General features: G+C 39.9%; 1 protein-coding gene across 4 annotated transcripts in view; it reads left to right on the forward strand.

Moving 5' to 3' along the window:
- The window catches only part of Gpd2 (glycerol-3-phosphate dehydrogenase 2), a 142,575-nt gene that overhangs the window by 73,948 nt on the left and 47,534 nt on the right, over positions 1-21,093 (forward strand). For all 4 annotated transcript variants that reach the window (XM_036184674.1, XM_036184673.1, XM_036184672.1 and 1 more), the window contains 3 exons: positions 108-232; positions 1,528-1,625; positions 2,654-2,817. In XM_036184674.1, coding sequence (XP_036040567.1) covers positions 108-232; positions 1,528-1,625; positions 2,654-2,817 — 387 coding nt within the window. The remainder of the gene's footprint in view (positions 1-107; positions 233-1,527; positions 1,626-2,653; positions 2,818-21,093) is intronic.

Below are 21,093 nucleotides of genomic sequence, written 5' to 3' on the forward strand. Positions count from 1 at the left end.
TCAGACTAATTTTTCCAGTGATTGTCTCTACCCTGGAGAAGTGCCTTTAATGAATTACATACAAATTGTGTAATTTAAGAAGTTAATTTGGTTTTCTGGTTACACAGGACTAAAAACAGCCCTTATAGAGAGAGATGACTTTGCATCGGGGACCAGCAGCAGAAGCACTAAATTGATCCATGGTGGTGTGCGATATCTCCAGAAGGCTATCATGAACTTGGATGTTGAGCAGGTAATTGTGTATGCCGGTTGTTAAACAAAAATTGCCACTATGCTTTTTCTACCCAATTAAACAGGCTTTTTTCTTATGGCTTTAAACATTTCTTCCTGTTCAAAATACCTGTTTAGTGTATGCTGCTGGAGTATCTTTTAGGAGAGGTGTGCCAGTTAGTGCTGTATAGTATTATGTTTACGGGTAATCAGGGGCCTTTTCTGTACAAGCATGTCAAAGTAGCAGATTTACAGAATCATTTTTAGATGTGTTGTCTTTTAACAATTGTGATTGGGTTTTTGCCAATGGCCACCAAATTGCTACTTGGGAGCAGTTTCAGGGGAGCTGTGTTGTAATGCAGACGGAGTGCCAAATTGATCTCTTAACTGCAGCTGCAATCATGCACTCATATTGCCACTGACATATTCTTCAGGAAAAAAAAAAATGTTCTGAGTCACGCTTTCTGTGTGTCACACGTTATTGTGTCCAGTCTGCCGTCATTTGAAAACTGCCAAGGCAGTGTAGAAAGTGACATTTCCCAGAGGGGTGAAAAAAAACCCAGCTTCCCTCCATATCTGCTTTTCATACAAGGAAAACACAGCAGCGAGGACTTGCCATTGTCAAGTTTTGAGTCTGGCCCCTTTTCTCGCCTTGACAAGTCAGCTTTGACTCTGTCCCCTTTCCTTATGTCTCTCTTCAGCGTCTGTGATGGATGCCGAGAAAACAGCACGGGGCTCATGATCGACTTATTTCAGATGTGTTCTGGCTTATTTTGTCAATATCTACAGACTTATTGTCATGTGTAAAATTCGTATTATAATAATAATGCTAGCTCTTTAGGCAGGCATAATGAAGGCCACAGGAGTGAAGACAAAGCCTTTACCATCTGTAAAATAGCTGTCCAGGGCTACATATCCTCTTTGCTGGGTTTAGGGAAGGCAAGAGAACTTTCCATGAATTTGAGCAATCTGTTATCTCTTACCTGGAGAAAACATTCTGGGGAACGGAGAAAGAGGACAATCCAGAGAAAGCAAGATAAATGGTTACAATAATCTTGTAACTCAAGTCAGGAAAATATCTTACACCTGGGAACTCTGGCGGCATGTTTTTCTCCTATGCAAATACAGTTAAGGTTTCTAAAAAATCTTTGAGGTTGACAGCATGATGTATTATTAGAGATCTGATTAGGAGGGAGCACTCCTCGCGCAGAGGTGGAAGGTTTCTGTATATCAATCAGTTGGCAGGGTGTCTATTTGCCATTTGAAAATATTATGATCTGTTACTGCCAAACTAATTTTCTCTGTTTTGATTTTCAGTATAGGATGGTGAAAGAAGCCCTTCACGAGCGTGCCAACTTACTGGAAATCGCTCCCCATTTATCACACCCCTTGCCTATAATGCTCCCAATTTACAAGTAAGCCTTCGCTATCACCTGTAGGCTGTGTGCTTGTCTCAGGGCAGCAGAACATCATGGGCCCTCATGGAAACAGCTCTTCCCTGTGTATTTCTTAATGTAGTTTTCATTGGTCCTAATCTTTAATCCATTCCAAATACTTTCTTTGGTGTATTGAAAAATAAAGGATTTCTTGAATAGTCTCTGTGGACATATATGTCTAAGGGCCAGATTTTGAAGGCAAAGGAGGTTGAGTTCTCTGTTTATAATTAATAGAGTCATATTCCAGTTTTTCAGAGTACGTAGGTGAACAGCTGTCTTTAAGGTATTCGAATGAGGTTATATCTGTGCAGGGAAAATGTAGACACCCCCCTCTCCTCCCAAATTACCCTGATGCAAAATCTGAAGCTACTGTGTAGAAACTCAAAACCCAGCTAGCTATATTGTGTTATTTTTACTGTCAAAGTTAACATAGATGAAATTCATCTGGGAAGTATGATTATACATGATCAAACTCATTTCCCTAATGTTAGAACTATGTGTGAAGTTGAAGTGGGAGACAGGCCGAGTAAGACAAAAAGGTAGATTATGTATTCTTTTAGCCACACAGGTGGTGGTGTAGGGCTTGAAACAGATTTGGTTATCTAGGCGGTGTTTAGTTACAGATTGCTGAGGGCTTCTTCAACCAGGGTGTGGTTTACATTTACCAAGGCCTCCAACCCTACATTGGTTGACTCTCTCTCTCTAGACCTGTGAGGCCCAGGCATGAGGATTTATTTTGAATGCGTCCCGAAGAATTCTAATATACAGCAGGGACCAGCCCTGGAGGCGATCATGAACTCCCGTCAGCTGTCTTCTGTATGGTGGCTGAGCTAGTGTCAGAAACAGCTACACAGGCTCTTTTTTTTTTTTTTTTTTTTTTTTCCAGCCCACTACTTCTAGGCATGACTTTGCTTTTCCTAAATGGCTTTTCTTATAATTTAAGGTGACATTCTATAATGTTATACTGTGTTTCTAAAAAAAGCCCTCTCTCCTTGCTTATGCTGTAGGTGGTGGCAGTTACCTTATTACTGGGTGGGAATCAAGATGTATGATCTGGTTGCAGGAAGTAATTGCCTGAAGAGCAGTTATGTCCTCAGCAAATCCAGAGCCCTCGAGCATTTCCCCATGCTCCAGAAGGACAAGCTGGTAGGAGCCATTGTCTACTATGATGGTATGTGATACGTCTTTTCTTTGTACAAGATATTTTTCTGTCCAGATATGACCCCTGCGAGTGCCCTGACCCTTATAGTACACCATAGTGATGAAATAGGTTTGCATTCTTACTTTAAATGTTAATCTTATGCAACAAACAAATGTACCCACACACCATTTTTTTTTAGTACTGGCTGAAAAATTACCCATGGTGCTTTGCTTCTAAAAATCTTTGTTTTGTTTAATTAATTAAAGTAATTTAATTAATTAAAATAATTCCAGGCTGGCCTGGAACTCACTGTAAGTCTAGTCTGGCTTTAACATTTGAGGCAGCTCTCCTGCCTCGGCCTCCCGAGTGCTGGGATTACAGGTGTGAGCCACAGCACCTGGCTGTTTGTGTTATATTTTGTTTCCCCTCTCACATCTACCTGTGCCTCATGGTTGGTTTGGTCCATTTCTCATAGCTGTGAATTTCCCCCACCCTCATGCCACTCAATTTGTTATATGTTTGGCAGTAAATACTTGCCTTATGAATATATTATGATGTTGAAAGCCGCTGAGGATCTGTTAGATTTTCTCGATGAAACCTCTATTTTCAAGGGGTTATAAACCTAGAGAAAAATGCCCCGTGGGCTGAAATTGACATGTTTTTGTTTTGCATAGGACACATCATTCTTGACCGTATAATTTATATGTTGAGGGTAGATGAACAGTGCATCTGTGAACCCAAACTTTCGTGTTTTATTACTTATTTGTTTGCTGGTAGATTTTTTTCCTCCCTTTTACTTTTACCTAATGTCCATTTGCTATGTGTTCAATGTGAATTCTGTTGTGTATGTGTGTACATAGTATAATTTGTACATTTTTGTTCAAGGAAAGTAAACAATATATTTCTAGATAGGCTTCAGTCAATAGCAACAATACAAAACAGTACAATCAAAACCATGTATGATCTTCACCATGTTAAAGTATGTGTACAGGACTAGAAAATATTGTAAGAATATTCCTTTATAAGAAACTAGCTGGACTCAGGTGATGGTGCTTGTTGAAAAGGCTTAGCAATTTTGTGATACAAAGACATTTAGGCTTTGAATCTCAATAATCCCCTCCCATTATGTGGTCTTTATATTTGGTGTTAGATACATGAATTCTTAACACAAAGGGATGTTTTTTTTGTTGTTGTTTTAGAATATTTGATGCAAATATTTTATATTATATTATGTCATCCTGTATCTGCCTGCAAGGCCATCTTCCCTTTTCTTCTCCTTCCCCTGCTTTTACTTTGTTCCAATGTTACCTTTCTGAATCAATTCAGCTGCCTGACAGGCTTTTATATATAAATGCAGAACGTGTATGTGCAGAGGGGCAATAGGGACCAAACTTAAGAAAATGTCCTAGGAGCAAGAATATTAGAAAAATGTTAAGGGTCTTCGACAAACATTAAAAGCTGGAAAATTAGCAGGTTGTAGGGCTTTTCAGCATCTGAGACACCACAGGGGGGTGGGCACTTAACTACTTTTTTGGTGCCCTTGATGGAGCCTACATGTTAAAGGACAACCTTCACTGTGAATCTGCTTTCTTTGCAACAGACCCTTAATGTTAACCCATTGTAGTTTATTGGGTGATTACTGTAAAGAGGCTTCTGGTCCAGGAGGAGTAGGCATTCCGTAAATAGCATCCTGTCTATACTCATGTGGAAATGCTTGTGCCCTTGCCCTTCTCTTACTTCTTCCTCCCACCCAAATCCTTTCAGATTTCTACTGTTCTCCATAACATGGGATGTGTTTAGGTGCTGAGTCTTCTGTGTTAGGCTGTGCATACTGGAATCACCCATTGAAGAACATTGGTGTCTTAACTGGGCTCATGACTGTTTTAGTTTGAATTATAGATTCTTACTGTGGCGAATCCAGGGAAAATTTGTGTTTTGTAAAGCAGAAGAAACATCCTACTGGAATTAAGAGGAAAAGTCCCCCTAATTTAGAATGAATTGATCTTTATACATGGTTAGAGGGTACAGAAATAGAAGTTGAATAAAAATTATTGAAAACTCTTTTTTTTTTTTTTTTTTTTTGAGATAGTGTTTCTCTGTGTAGCTTTGGAGCCTGTCCTGGAACTTACTCTGTAGACCAGGCTGGCCTCAAACTCACAGAGATCCACCTGCCTGGCGTGCACTACTACGGCCCGACTTAAAATAATTTCAAATTGATCCTTGGAAATTGTACAATCTTCCATCTTGAATGGAAGAAGTGAAAAATAATTACTCTGGGCATTTGAAACCAAATATTTGTCTCTTCTCTTTGTTCTGAAATTCTTCAGGCTGCAGTATGTAATATTTAAGGTGAGGCAAAAGCAAAGCTATGAAAGAGTAGAAGTGTTTGTTTGCTCTCCCTGTGTACTCACAGATCTTGGCAACTCCACCTTATCCAGTATGGGGTGCTGAGCAGACGGTGTCCCTGTGAAATAAGGAGGAAGGAAACACCAAGGCAAAGGAATTCAAGGCATTTTTAGAAGCAGGAAAGAAAGCCCTAATCCTTGACTCAAGGCATTTCGAAGAGAAAACCAATCTTTCTGAACCATGTAAACCTTGTGTATATACTTTACAAAAGGTTCATTCCTGAGATGAAATAATCTCTTATCCATAAGTAACCATTATGTGGACTTCTGCACATGGTTCATTGGCTAAGAGCACTTGCTTCACAAGCATTAAATCTTGAGCTCTCTAGCACTCAAGTAAATAGCTAGGCATGGCCTTGTGTACCTGTGATCTTGGGAGGTAGGAGTGGCATAGGAGGGGAGGTAGGATGGATAGGGCTTGCCTGACCAGCAGCCTAGCCTCCCCCACCTTCCAGAAAAGAAGAACTGTTGTCTTCAAATACACAAAAACATATCAGGCTCCAGGCTCAGTGAGAGACCCTGTTTCAAGGGAATAAGATGAAGGCAGCTGAGAAAGATACTGGTCTTCTCTGGCCTCTTTGCACAGACATGTATTCCACACACACATGCAAAGGGAAAAGTAAAGAACCATTCTATTACAAGACTGTAAGACAACCCAGTGTATTTCAAAATGAATTCAGGCTTGAAGAAACTTTAAAAATAGTACTTACATTCATATACAGTTACTTATTTTAAAGTAAACAGAAACAGTTTTTATAATTTCTACCTACCAAGAATCTTGATCCTAATGAAAAGATTATGCATATTCATAAAATGAAGTTTTCAGTGATGTCAGAGCTGTATTAACCACAAACTCTCGTGAGTTACATCAAACTACAAACTCTAATGGAGTTACATCAGCCACAGTGACTCTGATGCCTTGGAAACATAATGGCCTAGACCAGTCATCATTGTCATGAAGTTGGCCTAGGGGTTGACACAACCTTTAAGGTCTGTTCAGCACTGAACTGTTAGAGCTTTTTCCTTCTTGTATTTTATCTATCTATCTATCTATCTATCTATCTAATTTTTATTTATTTATTGGTTTTTTTTTGAGACAGGTTTTCTCTGTGTAACTTTGCACCTTTCCTGGAACTTGCTTTGTAGACCAGGCTGGCCTCAAACTCACAGAGGTCTGCCTGGCTCTGCCTCCAGAGTGCTGGGATTAAAGGCGTGTGCCACCACCACCTGTCTATTTATTTTTTATTATTAAGAAATTTTCTATTCATTTTATATACCAATCACAGATCCCCTTTTCCTCCCTCCTCCCACCTTCCCCCACAACCCACCCCCCATTCCCACCTCCTCCAGGGCAAGGCCTCTATGGGGAGTCTGCAGAACCTGGTACATTCTGTTGAGGCAGGTCCAACCCCCCTTCCTCCTCCCCTCCCACACACCAAGGCTGTGCAAAGTATCCAACCATAGGTACTGGGCTCCCAAAAGCCCACTCCTGCACCTGGGACAGATCCCTACTCCACTGCCAGGGGGCCCCCTAAACAGTCAGGCTAAACAACTGTCTCAGTCCACTGAACGTTTAGAGCCTTAGGGTCTTCATGTAGAAGTAAAAATTGTACAAATATCAAATGATTTTATTCTTATTTTATTTTATTTTTTATTTTGAGACAGAGCCCCATGAGAGCAGAGTCTAGTGGGTGGCAGCAGTGGTGGTGTGGCCTGCCCACAGGTCTCTCACCTGAGGACCAGCTGCTGGGGTCTGCACCAGAGCCATAGGGTCAAGACAGAGTCTCACTCTAACTCTGACTCATCTGGAACTCACTCTGTAGCCCAGGCTGACCTTGATCTCACAGAGATCCACCTGGCTCTGCCTCCTGAATGCTGAGATTAAAGGTCTGTTCCACCATACCTGGCTTAGAAGTTTTTAATTGCTTAGGGCCATAGTTAGTCCTGGATAAATTCTGATAGCTACTGCATGTGATCAAAGCAAAATACATGTCTCTAAAAAAGTACCTACGAGTCATAGAATGAAACTTTCTTGCATTTTGCTTGTTTGTTTATGTTTTCAGAGACATGTTCTTACTATGTAGTCCAGGATGGCCTTGAAATCGTCTCCCTGCCTTCCCAGTGCTGGTTTTGCAGCTGTGTTCCACCAGATGCAGCTCCCCACTTTCTGATGTAATTGTATAGGCATTTTTGTGTATGGCATAAGTATGACCACCATGGTATTTCACTGTTAACTGTTAAAAGACAAATTGATGCTTGTGGAGGAATAACTGCAATCTTTTTAAATGCAGACAGAGTAAATGTCAAGTTTCTCAGTAAAATCCATATGAAATGAAAGGATACAAGTCACATACCAGATTTTTCCTCTAGTTACAATTTCTTATATTCTTTATTGAAAATATGTAATTCCTTCCCTAGCTTTCTCTCTGAACCATGGCCCCCATGTCTCCTGTGAGTTCCCAGTCCTTAACTACTAGAGTCTTACTAGTTAGGTCCTGTCTACACGGCATGCACTAAGACTTCCCAGGTAGAGAGTGGTGACCAAGCTATTCTCTAAGAAAGTGGGAAGGTGTTGAAAGCTTCTATGCTTAGGTGCTCGGCAGTGCCTGGTCCCTAGGTGTAGCATGAATCTTGAAAGGTCTTATTAATAAAAACAAACCCAGAGCCAGGTATTGGGGTGAATGCTGAATGATCAGAGAGACAGAACAAGCCACAGTCACCTCACCTTGCCAGCTTCTCAGCTGATCCTGTTTCCTTAGACTGGAAGCCTCTGAGTCCTCATCCAAATAGATCTTAGCTGAACTGCTGCTCAAAAGCCTAAAAGCTTAACCAGCTCCAGTTTCTGGTCCTCATGGCTTATATACATTTCTGCTTTCTGCCATCACTTCCTGAGGTTAAAGGCTCACTTCCTGGCTTTAAAGGCATGAGTCACCATGCCTGGCTATTTCTAGTGTGGCTTTAAACTCATAGAGATCCAGATAGATCTCTGCCTCCCAAGTGATAGGGCTAAAGGCGTGTGTGCCACCTTTTCCTGGCCTCTATATTTAGTGGCTGTTCTGTTCTCTGACCCCAGATAAGTTTATTAGGGTGCACAATATTTTGGGGAACACAGTCTCACTACACCTAGGAACTTACTTCCTCTTCTGTCAGCTTTAGTCCAGCTTTCTAGTTCCTCACAGTGGTGGCACATCCTGGTGATCCCAGAACATGGGAAATCAAGATCGTATTCAGGTACATACTCAGTTCTAGGCCAGCCTGGGTTAGATGAGACCGTGTCTTCTCTGTCTGCATGTGTTCCGAGGCCACTTCTCACTATGCAGCTCTCACAGAGGTCAGCCTGTCTTTGCCTCTGCAGTGCTGGGATTAAATGCATGTGCCACCACACCCAAGACCGCGCCTTAAAAATAAAAATTCCAGTTTCCAGAGTAGATTCCTGGTGCACACTAGATTGGATTTAGTCAACCAATCATCTGCACAGAAAATGAGATATAATTAAAAATCATTAAATATTTAAAGTCATTAAATAACCCCATTAAACCTCTGTAAAATGAAATGGGGAAACGAAGTCATAGCTTTAAATTTTTCCTTTCTGCCAGTCAAGACACTGACAGAGAAAGATGTCTCACTGTATACCTAACAATGCTTGTAAGCGTACCTTATGCACATATGAAACTAGCAACTGAGAGAAATCTTTTTGGCTTTTCCAGTGTAAATAAAAGTTGGTTACACCCATGTTTCAAAGCCTATCGTTCACTAGAATATTCATTTTTATTTCATCTTAAAACTCACAGCGTACAAAGATGCATTCAGCTGGTGAGAGAGCAAAGCCAATTTAATCTCTGGCTCCCCTGAGGTAAATGTAGTTCACGGTCCTGCCCCCACCCCAACCTCAGCTATAATCCCTGGCTCCTGGAGGTAAAAATGCACTGAAGTGAGGAAAATTCTGCAGCAGGATATAATGATCCAAAATGACAGGGACAATAATGACAATGAATTTCATGTCTCCGAGTCATGAGCTGAAGATGCTTGACTAGGCTGACGTATACAATTAAATTGTTACAGGTACAGCAGGGGATTGCAGTTAGCTGTGCGCTTTGGGGAAATGATGCCTCTGGCAAAAGGCAGATTGTAGAATCCAGCCTCTTTGTTAGGAACAGCCTATTACTCCTTTAGGCATGCACCGAGACTGTACACTTTAATAAAAGAAAGCCCAAGTCAAAGACGAGTCTTTTAAGGTATTTATCTACTTTTAAAGCTTAAAGGAAAATCAACTATTTAATACCTCACAGGTGATTTTTTTTTTCCTTTACTTATTTTTTTTCATTGCATTCTTTCCCCTCACCCCAAAGAGTTCTTGGAACACAAATGAAATAAAAATGGTGTCAATGTATGATACTTATAAGCAAATAGGTTTAGCTATTTGCGTGCTTCCTCCTTAAACACAGAGACACCCTGACTTCTCCAGAGTCATGGAAATAGGTTGACCAGATAACCAAACACTGTAGACTGTTCTCAAGATTTTGGACTGCCTTTGCTGTTTAACACGTTTTTTGTTTTTGTTTTTTTCAAATGAGGTTAGAATTTTTTTATTATGAAATTTTTTATTCATTTTACATACCAATCACAGATCCCCATCTTGTCCCACCTTCTGCCCCACCCCAACCTTCCCCTCTCAACCCTATTCCCTCCTCTGAAAAGGTAAGGCCTCCTATGGGGAGTCAACAGAGCCTATACATTCAGTTGAGGCAGGTCCAAGCCCCTCCTCACTTCATCAAGGCTGCACAAGGTGTCCCATCATAGGTAGTGGGCTCCAAGAAGCCAGCTCATGCACCAGGGATGGATCCTGATCCTATTGCCAGGGGGCCCATTAAGCAGATCAAGCTACACCACTGTCTAGATTATGTAGAAGGCCTAATCCAGTCCCATGGAGGCTCCACAGCTGTTGGTTGAAGTTCATGAGTTCCCACTAGCTTGGTTTTGCTGTCTCTGTAGGTTTCCCCATCATGATCTTGATGCCCCTTGCTCCTAGAATTCCTTTTCCCTCTCTTCGACCGGACTCCTGGAGCTCAGCCTGGTGCTTGGCTGTGGATCTCTGAATCTGCTTCTGATTACTGGATGAAGGCTCTATGATGACAGTTTAGGGTATTTACCGATCTGATTACCGGGGTAGGCCAGTTCAGGCACCCTCTCCACAATTGCTAGTAGTCTAAGCTGTGGTCATCCTATGGATTCCTGGGAACTTTTCCTAGCAACAGATTTCTCCCTATCCCCATGATGTCTCCCTCTGTCAAGGTTTCTCTTTCATTGCTCTCCCACTCCATCCCTGTTCCAGCTTGACCTTCTCATTCCCTTATGCTCTCATCTCCCATCCCCTACCCTTCAACCCCTCCCCACCATCCCCAGTTTACTCGTGGAGATCTCATCTAGTTCCCCTTCCTAGGGCGATCCAAGCATCCCTCTTAGGGTCTTCCTCGTTAGTTAGCTTCTCTGGAGCTGTTAACACAGTTCTTTAAATTGGAGCGTTGTCTCCCAGGGGGAGTGGCTGAGCCTCATCTACTATGTTTTAGGAAGAACACTCTGTAACTCCTTAGATTTTTTACTATCAAATTCTTTAGAAAGTTTTACTTGTTTGTGATTCAATTGTGTATAGCATGTCAGTACAGTAGTCCATGTATATGGTTTAGAAAATAATCATAGAGGCTGAGGCTGTATACTTATTCACTTTACTTTTGAGGTACTCAATTTTTCATTTTTCAGTCACTGGGAAGGTAATCATTTTATCTTTTTGATAACTTGTTTATTTAAATGTTTTCAAGATAAATATATTTATCAAGAGAAAAAAATATTTTGAAAGGTGAACATTACCAGCTGTCCTTCATTTCTCGAGGTCTGTAAGCTTTGATTGATTGAGATAACTGAAAAGAAACCATACTTCTCTGAATGCACCCACTATCAAATGGAGTGACGATAATCTTGGGGACTCAAAATTGCCAACATTTGCCACAATATAATAAAACTTTGTGAATACTATTTTTATTGTAGTCTCTTAAATGAAAAAAAAATCCATTAAGTTCTAGTTGCACATAATTCCCATGATTCTTAGCATTTTCAGGTTCTTATTAAGTAAAGTTTAAAATTACATAATATTAACACATAGAACAAGGCATACATATCATATGTGTAACTTATAGAGCATAATAATACAGACTCTGGAATTTATAACTAGGCCTAGAATCCAGAATTTTCCCAGTACTGAAGCTGGCTGTGACTCTTCCACACACCATCATTCTTCCTGTTTCTTAGATTATGGATCCTTCTTTTTTTTTTTTTTTTAATATCTTAGCACATAGACATTTTAAAATAAAATATTATTTAGTTTTTTTTTTTTTTAAATTTTGTAAAATAGTTAATACAATGTGCTGTAAAAGTTGTTACAAGCCCTTATCAGAGCAGATGGAAACACAGTGTGAACTAGATCCAGACACTGTCATTGTATATTACCCAGAACATTCTTACATATGTCCACCAGGAGATACATACAGAGAGGTTCATCAAATCGCCATGTCTGACTGAAAAATGGAAATAAAGGAAATATCCATTAAAAGACAAATGAATGATTTATTTCAATTTACATAGTGGAATTAAACTAGGACTGAAAGCGAATGAACTGTGAACTGAACAACGTGGATGAGTCTTAGAAACAGGATGATACAGTATTCTTAACGTCCCCCTGAAGAACTGCTTTACAATTTTACCACATTTTAAACCACACACTGTGTATCTATGACTTTAGTTTATGATACTGGGCTGGCGGTGGTGGCGCACGCCTTTATTCCCAGCACTGAGGAGGCAGAGGCAGGCGAATCTCTGAGTTTGGGGCCAGCCTGATTTACAGAGTGAGTTCTAAGACAGCTGGGCTACACAGAGACCTTGTCTCCAGAAAAAAAAGAAAAGAAAAGAAAAAAGGAAAAAAAAAAAAAACCCTTATAGGCTATTTTGAGGTTTAAATAAGCAAATAAATGGAAAAAAAACTTTATAGACAAGTCACTTCCAAAGTATTGTTATATTTGGGTTGGTTCTATGGTTATCCTACCACATTTCTATTTTTCATTGAAAATGTTCTGAAGTGAGTACTAGTTCTACAAGCATCCTCTTATGTATTTAAAATTTCAAGATTTTTTTCCAGAAATATTTGCCAAACTTTTTTAGGGAAAAACATTGTGCCTATGAACATGTTCCAAATAAGAGATAATGTTTATAATCTCAAGATTTAAAACAAGATGTTTTCAAAGAACATTATTTAAGATTATTTGCCTCTTGGATGTCAATTTCAAGCATATTTGTTTTCTTACTATTTTGTCCATATACAATTCTCCACTTCTAAATGAACCACGTAGCTGTTCCTGCTGATTTCCTGCTCTCCTCTTCCCTGGTGCATTTATCGGCTGGTTTTCTGTGGGTTACATAAATGAAGCTGACATCATTGCTCATATAGCAGGCATTTTTTTTTTCTTTTGCCCTCAAATGCTGCCTTTTTGCCATTCAGTGTATCTGGATACCAACTAACGCTAAATGAAATTTGACATATACCCCTAAGAAACAAAACTTATAAACTGTGGCTTCAAAGGAAACCTTGAATAAATAGGACACACCATGTCCACCCAGGCTAACATCCAGCATATGCTTCAGCTTCCTGATGACGAGGCAGAGCCCCCAAGCCCCCAGGAAACTTGGCAATTGTTTATTGCTCACTTGGCAAGCATGTATTAAACACCAGGCTTTCATTCTCTTACGGTTATTTTTTTTTTAAAAAGCACACAGAAGTAGACCTGATCAGGTGTAACGCACTGAATTAGCAGATGCCTTGTATATAAAAGTTTGAAAACTGCTGAAGACTTACTAGTGTATAGTTAAGGTGTGTATAAAGTGGCCTGAGCAGATAGATCTGGTGGGTTCAAGGGAAAGCTCTCCTCCTCTCCCACTTTTGCTCAGTAGCCCTCGGAGAGCGGAAAAAAGGGATCAAAGGGAAAAGCTATTATATGAAAAACCTGTGCATTTGGCCCCTCAGATTGCTTATTCTTCCCAAAGTAAATACGGAGCCTACTAACAAGTCATTGTGCCGGGCGGTGGTGGTACACGCCTGTAATCCCAGCACTCGGGAGGCAGGCAGAGGCAGGTGGATCTCTGTGAGTTTGAGGACAGCCTGGTCTACAGAGGTAGTCCAGGAAAGGCTCCAAAGCTACAGAGAAACCCTGTCTCAGAAAAAACAAAACAAAACAAAACAAAACAAAACAAAACAAACAAACAAACAAAAAACAAATCATTGTATCTGTCAGTAACATAAAATTATGAACCTATGAGTTTTGAGATTCACTACATATGTGGCAGATACTCTTCATCCTTATGACCAACAGTGTTTTACCTTTGTATAACAATATACTTTCTAAGTGATTTTCATAAGTCATTTTAATCAACTCAACCTTATGTATATAAGCTGGGATAATGTGTTATGAACCATATTTTGGACACACAAAGGTGTGAAGGTATTTGGATAGTTGAAATAACATTGCAGAATGGAGATTATACTATCATGATTTCTATCCATCATTGATATCTTGTTTCCTTTCTCATTGCTATGATAAAGCACCTCTCAAAAGTATGTGTAGGGAAAACAGGACTCATTTGGGCTCACAGCATATCCACGGTTATCTATCATAGCTAGAAAGACACAGTAGGTAAGGAACATATTGGTGGCAGAGGCTAATCACAGAGAGAAAATGGGAAGTGGGGGGTGGGCTATAAACCCTCAAGGCTCACCCCCAGTGAGCAACCCCCTTCCTGCAGTGAGACTCTCCTAAAGGGTCTGCCACCTGTCCAAGTGGCACCAGCTGGGAACCAAGTGTTTTGATACTTGAGTCCACGGGGAACATTTTATGTTCAATCCACAATTAGTTTTTGAATTTGTCACACATTTAAAAACATAATGAGGCATTGAAGCATGAGCTGCTTTTTCAGAGGAACTGAATTCCTTCTCAAGCACCCACTTGGTAGCTCACAACTGCTGCTGACGCCAGTCCCAGGTTATTCGAGCCCTCTCCTGGCATCCAGGGGTACTGCATGCATGGCGTACATAGACATACATGCAGGCAAACACCCCTATACACAATAACCTTTCTTTCTCTGTTTCTGTCTGTCTCTTCTCCCTCCCTTCCCTTCCTTTCTTTCTTCCTTTTTTCTGTGTTTTTTGTTTGTTTGTTTTCTCTCAGATAGGGTTTCTCTGTGTAGCCCTGGTTGTCCTGGAACTCATTGTATAGACCTGGCTGGCCTCAAACTCAGAGATTTGCCTGTCTCTGCCTCTTGAGCACTGAGATTTAAAGGCATGTGCCACCATGCCCAGCAACATTCCTCTAAACATTAAAACAAAACAAAACAAAACAAAACAGTTCAACAAGGCATGTTTTTATTACCTGTAGAAAAGAAATGAGAATAATACAGCAATGGCTACTTTCAACACTTACGAGCTAACTTATGACCAGACTTCACCTGTTGTAGATGTAACCGGCTTGTTAAATAAGAAACACAGAACCGATTGCAGAGTTAAAAACCACGAGGTCAGAGCAAGAGCAGAAAACCTCACCCTTCACTGCTTCTGCTGTTCTTCCTCTCCGCCAGAGACCTACTTCTGTGCGTCCTGTCTATTTTAAAACTTGCTGTTCTGTTTTCTCATTGGTTGTAAACCCAGCCACATGACCTCCTTGTCACTGCCTGTTTGTACAGACCTCCAGGTCTTCTATGGTTGGTATTGAGATTAAAGGCATGTGTCTGCCATGCTGGCTGTGTCCTTGAACACACAGAGATCCTCCTAGCTCTGCCTCCCAAGTGCTGGGATTAAAGGCGTGCCCCACTACTGCTCGGCTTCTGCTCTGGCTTGCTCTGACCTCAAGGCAACTTTATTGACATACAAATAAAATCACATTTCAATACAAATAAAATATCACTATAACCTGTGTTGTGTTTGCTTCTCCCCAGAACTCACTTAACGAATGTTAATAATAATAATCCAAGGATAATCTGTATCGATAGTTCTTTTCTCTTTCTGGGACTTGAACCCTGGGGCTATAATTCAGCAATACAGTTCATTGTGCATGCTGTGCAAGAACTGTATTACTGAGTTATAGCCCAGTTCTTACTTAGTCTGTGCCCATAAAGATTCTGTTTTAAACATAACCACACCATAACCATAATATTAACAATAATATTTTAATATCTAATATCTAGTCACATTCACATATCCTTTGTAGGCTCATAATTTTGATATACTCTTGAATGAGAATTCAACTTATAAATCAGACAAAATTTCCCAGAGATAGTAGGGGCATGTTAATAATCTCAGCGATCAAGAGGTCAAAGCTGATGGTAAGAAGCCATCATGGGCAACACTTTTTTTTCTTCATAATACAAAACAAAGCAAGGTGTGATGTAGTGCAGTAGGACTTTCATCAAATGTACAAGGACTTGGGTTTGGTAAGCCGTATCTCTAAAAATGGGAAAGTTCTAAAAGGAACCTCCCATGCTATGTGTGCTTACAACACCCTGGAGCTCGAGTCACAAGGATTAGGAGTTTGGGGTCAACTTGTGCTATAAAGAAAGATATTCTGTTAGTGGCCTATCATGATGTATGTGCTATCCTCTAGGTCAAGTTATTTTGGGATTATTATGAAACTTTACTATGTTCCTCTTTTTATAAAAACAAAACACAACATTTTATTGATTTGTTTTTGGGTGTGGATGCATGCCCTGGTGGCATGGAGGCTGGAGGAAAACTTGCAGGAATGAGTTCTCTACTTTCCCCATGAGGGTTCTGGGGCTGGAACTCAGGTCACAAAGCCTGGTGACAGATAACTTCACGAGATCTTTGGAAGCCATTTCTCTAAGAAAGAAATGTGAGGAGAATGTTAACCAGCAACTGGATATTCTTTTGGTTTTTTGAGACAGGGTTTCTCTGTAGCTTTGGAACCTGTCCTGGACTAGTTCTGTAGACCAGGCTGGCCTTGAACTCACAGAGCTACACCTGCCTCTGCCTCCTGAGTGCTGGGATTACAGGCATGTGCCACCACTGTCTGGCTAACAACTGCATGTTCTTTAATGCTGGTTGGTACTTGTTTTTAAGTCTAGATTAGGTTTTGTTTTGCTTTTAGAGATATTCTCATGCTCTACAGTCTATGCTGGCTCCTACTTCTTCTGCCTTCTGAGTGCTGGGACTATCATAGGCATGTGCCACTATGCCTCGCTTGTAAATTTCTTTAATTTTTTGAAGATTATAATACAATTACATCATTTTCCCCTTACCTTTCCTCCCTCCAAACCATCCCATATACCCTTCCTTGTACTTTTTCAAGTCATGATCTCTTTTTCATTAATTGTTGTTTTATAATGTATATGTGCATGCATTCACATGCAACCATGCATGCGCGTGCGCACACACCTAAATTCCTAAGTACAATCTGCTCAGTCTATATAATGTGATTTATACACATGTTTTCAGGGCAGACCATTTAGTACTGGATAACCAGTTGGTATGCTTTTGCCAGCAGAAGACTGTTTCTCCCACTCTTAGTATTCCTTAGTTGCCTGTAATTCTTTCTGTAGAACTACGGGAGCTTTCCCCTACCGTGTTAGCACATCTATTGGTGTCATCCTTGTTCAAGTCATGCTTAGGCAGCCATGTTAGTGAGAGTTTATGGTTATAGTTTCTGACATTTCAGTTAACATAACCAGGTTAACTGTTTAGATCAATGTGTACACAGTGTTATATAAGGGTCAATAAACCATACAGCTGAGTTATTTTTCATTTGATAAATGAAAACGAATCTCGTTTCCTTTCTTTGGATGGCATAAAAAATGGCACATCCACCAGTTTTATCTGTATAGAAAACATCCTTGTTCAAGTCGTGCTTCGGCAGCCATGTTGGTGAGAGTTTATGGTTATAGTTTCTGACATTTCTAGGAGACATAATCTCACAACAAGCTCCCCGTGCCTCTGGTTCTGACAATCTTTCTGCCTCTTCCTCTTCGATGGTCCCTGAGCCTTATGTGCCTGGGTTGTATTGTGGATGTATCCACTGGGACTTGTGCTATGGTCTGTGTTGCAAAGAGACGTTTCCTAGATGAATTTGACCCACTTCTCTGTGGGTCAGATTATTACTGACAAATATTTAGACTGTACTTTGAGATAATGCTGGTAGTAAGGTGGTGGTTGTAAATTTTTCTCCAAGATCCAGGACTTCATTAATCCTGGATAGTTGGCTAGGTTTCCAGTAGCAGGCATAATTTTCCTCTTGTTGAGAGGGTCTTAAGTTCAAACAGAGAGCTGTTGGTTACTGCCAATATATTTGTTGTTACTGTCCTCTTAGGGTTATCTTCTGGCTCAGCAAATTTTTGAGCAAAGAAAAAAACACATGGTGAGTTCTTAGATATAATGCAACTTTAAAATTCAAGTGTGTGGTTTTTATTTAATCTCAACAGTCATATTTCCAAAGGAAACATTGTTAAACACAATTTAATTTTGTTTTCCATTTCATTACTGTCATTAGGGTATATATCAATGAGTACAAATAAATCATTCTCTTTTAAAGATACTTCACATAGTTTCCATCACTGTGGTTATGCTACCACATGAATTAACAAAATTTATTTTATTTTTGCTTTAGACCATTATAGATATGTCTTCTTAAAGTTACACTTTAAACTTACACAAAATACAAGGCTTAAGAGTTAAAGCCAGCAATTATTCAAGCAGGGAGAGATTTTTCTTTCTTATTTTACCTTTCCTCTAAAAGGCAATAATTTTATGTGGGTGTATGTGTACACACATGAGCAGGTGTGCATGCCCACCTGCACGTGTGGAGGCCAGAGGAGGACTAAGATGTCTTGCTGTGCTGCTGTCTGCCTAATTCTTCTGACACAGCGTCTCTCACTGGAAGTGTCATAGGATGGTGGCCAGGAAGTCCCAGTGCTCCTCCTGTCTGTTTGCCACCATGTTGGAGTAACAGGCACTCATGGTCATACCTGGCTTTTTAATGTGAGGTCTGGGGATTCAAACTCAGGTTCTTGTGCTTATATAACAGCTGAGTTATTTTTCATTTGATAAATGAAAATGAATCTCGTTTCCTTTCTTTGGATGCCATAAAAATGGCACATCCACCAGTTTTATCTGTATAGAAAACTTAAAATTAGTCTTTGAGTCTGAAATGCTATTATTATCATTATGTAAAATATGCTCTGATTTGTTTAAATTGCTAAAACCTAGTTCATATCATCTGCTTCCACTGAATGCCAATCTCCTTAGTCAGACTCAATGCTCATGCTAATTATAGTCTTTTAAATAGATGGGCTGGTCTTAGACTAATACATAAAATTATATACTTCTTGGAAAATTCCCATTTTGATATGGATCATATAATAGTGCATTTAAAAATTTTTAGAGATGAAGCTAATTAATTGTAGTTTGAGGTTAAGATTTTAAGATTCAGGGGCTTTCCTCTTTTGTTTTAGAGACCTTGGGGAAAATGCATGGTCAAGTACAGGCCATGCTCAAGGTGCTGCATTTCAAAACCTAATGTAAATTTCCAGTTGTGTTTATCTCAAAGTACCCCCCCCCCAAATATAGTATAGAGCACATTTAGAAAGAGGGGAAGAAAGAAAGAGTTGATATTAAAATTTAAAGACATAATAGAAGATAAGATACTATAGTGATTGATCATCAGGAAACTGTAAGGATTGGTCTTTTGGGAACTGATTTTTTTTTTTTTTTTTAACTTTATTGAACAGTTTAATGCCTACTTACCTATTGGTGGGACTGGGAGGTGTTCAAATTCTGACTACTTCTAATGTTAGCCCTAGCAGCCTTTCTAGGTGAACCTTTGTGTTTGTCTAGGAAAATGCTTAGCAAAAGGCAGAAGGGGGTGGAGGCGGCACAAAACAATCCATTTTGGAGTTCTGGGGATAGGTAGCAACCGTCTTAGTGGAACTGTCTTAGTAATATGCACTTGGTCTGCGAAACACCAATAATAGTAAGAATATTAGTTCAATTCAAAAACTCTACACTGTAGTTTCAATTACCTTTCTACAAGCAAGCTCTAGTAGCCCAATAGAAAGCTGTGAAAGAGGGCCAGTAAGATGGCTCCTCCCCCTGTTAATGGCTCTTGCCACCCAGTGGTGATGTAACTGGACTTGATCCCTGGAACCCACATGAAGGTAGAAGGAGAGAACCGACTCCACCAAGCTGTGCTCTGACCTCCGTCCTTGAACTGTGGCATGCATCCTCTTTACCCCACAATAGTAATAGTGAATAAAACGAAGTCTAAAAAAAGTAAGTTGTGGAAAAGTCACTGGGACGTAGTCCTTGTGAATATGAGTAACACATTGACAGATCACACTCTGGAAACGACAAGATTATTATTTCTGGATACTGATTTTCAAAGCAGTTTTATTACCGCTCGCAGTACTTACTCAGATCATACTTTAGTAAAATGCCTGTTAGATTACTCACAGAAAGTATGAACCACATACCACCTACGTTTAAAAACTCAGATTTGTTCACTAACCATGACTATACATATGCAAATATTGCTAGTTATATGAAATATGTATGTCTATTATAACATGACTATACATATAAACATGCTAGTTATATGAAGTATGTATGTCTGCTATATAAAGCAAGATCATACACATGACCATACACATACAAATATGCTAGTTATATGAAATATGTATGTCTAGTATGTAAAGTAAGGTCAGTATTTAAAGGAAATTTCTAGTGTATTTTTTCTTATACCTTTGGGTAAAATTTAAATCATCATGCTCTTTAAATATAAACAGAAAAAATAAATTTTCCACTTAATTATGTCAAATTTTAGAGTAGCAGAGGACGCCATTTAAAAAAAAGCTAAGCATAAACATTGTTAACACAAGCATAATGAAATATATATACAATTTAGAGTAATATTTTAAGTAATATAAATACCTAGATGCAATTAAATACCTCACTCACTAAAGTCTAATTATTTTAATTTGCTGTTTAATTTAACCTTGGCCCTGTCTGCTTCCTACCCCACCCAAATGTGAACAGAATTAATTTACCCCACAAATTTTAATTTAGACTTACCTTTTCCCCTTTTTGTTTCTGTGACTCTTAGTTCCACCAGCTCTTAACCACACCCAAGTTACAGCTGAGGGTCCCCTGTGCCAGGGGTCATCTACCAGTCTGTGAGGTCATCTTCCTCCTTCCCAGCTGTTCTGGGTCTACCCTCCTTGGGGAAGGTCCTTTCAGTAGATGCTCTTTCCCCTGTTGATTTCAGACTGTGTACCCATGTTATGTCCCTTTGAATTCTGACATGTTCACCATTTTTATAAATACTAAGCCTAAAATTTCAAGACATCGGGAATGGGGCAGGTCTGTGACCCCAGCAGGTCTCATTTGAGATTATTCACTAGTTTAGGATTTGCCCTGAGCAGGGCTTTCCACAAATTCCATGAAATCCAGTTGGAAATTCCAAGTCCAATCAACAGCAACCAACAAAGCCATTGAGAAGTAAAGAAAGGTTTGGGAAAGAAGTGGCTCCTCTGGGCTTCTGTGGCCTGTGTTTGATTCATACACTGTCGTGGAAGCCACAGAGCCAGTCATTAGAACTAACTCACGATTATAAAGCTACAGTGCTTTGCAGCAGGCCGAGAATCTGTCTTCCAGGAAGGTCTCTGGACACTGTTACCTTGCATTTTCAAGTTGGTTCTCGCCTTCCACAGAAGGACTAAAGGACTAAAGGAAGGAATGCTGAGTGAGCGGGAGGCCAGGAGGGAGGATGTAACCTCACTCAGAATGCTTTCAAATTCCTTCGTG

The sequence above is a fragment of the Onychomys torridus genome, chromosome 4, assembly GCF_903995425.1.
Source record: "Onychomys torridus chromosome 4, mOncTor1.1, whole genome shotgun sequence".
Taxonomy (NCBI): Eukaryota; Metazoa; Chordata; class Mammalia; order Rodentia; family Cricetidae; genus Onychomys; species Onychomys torridus.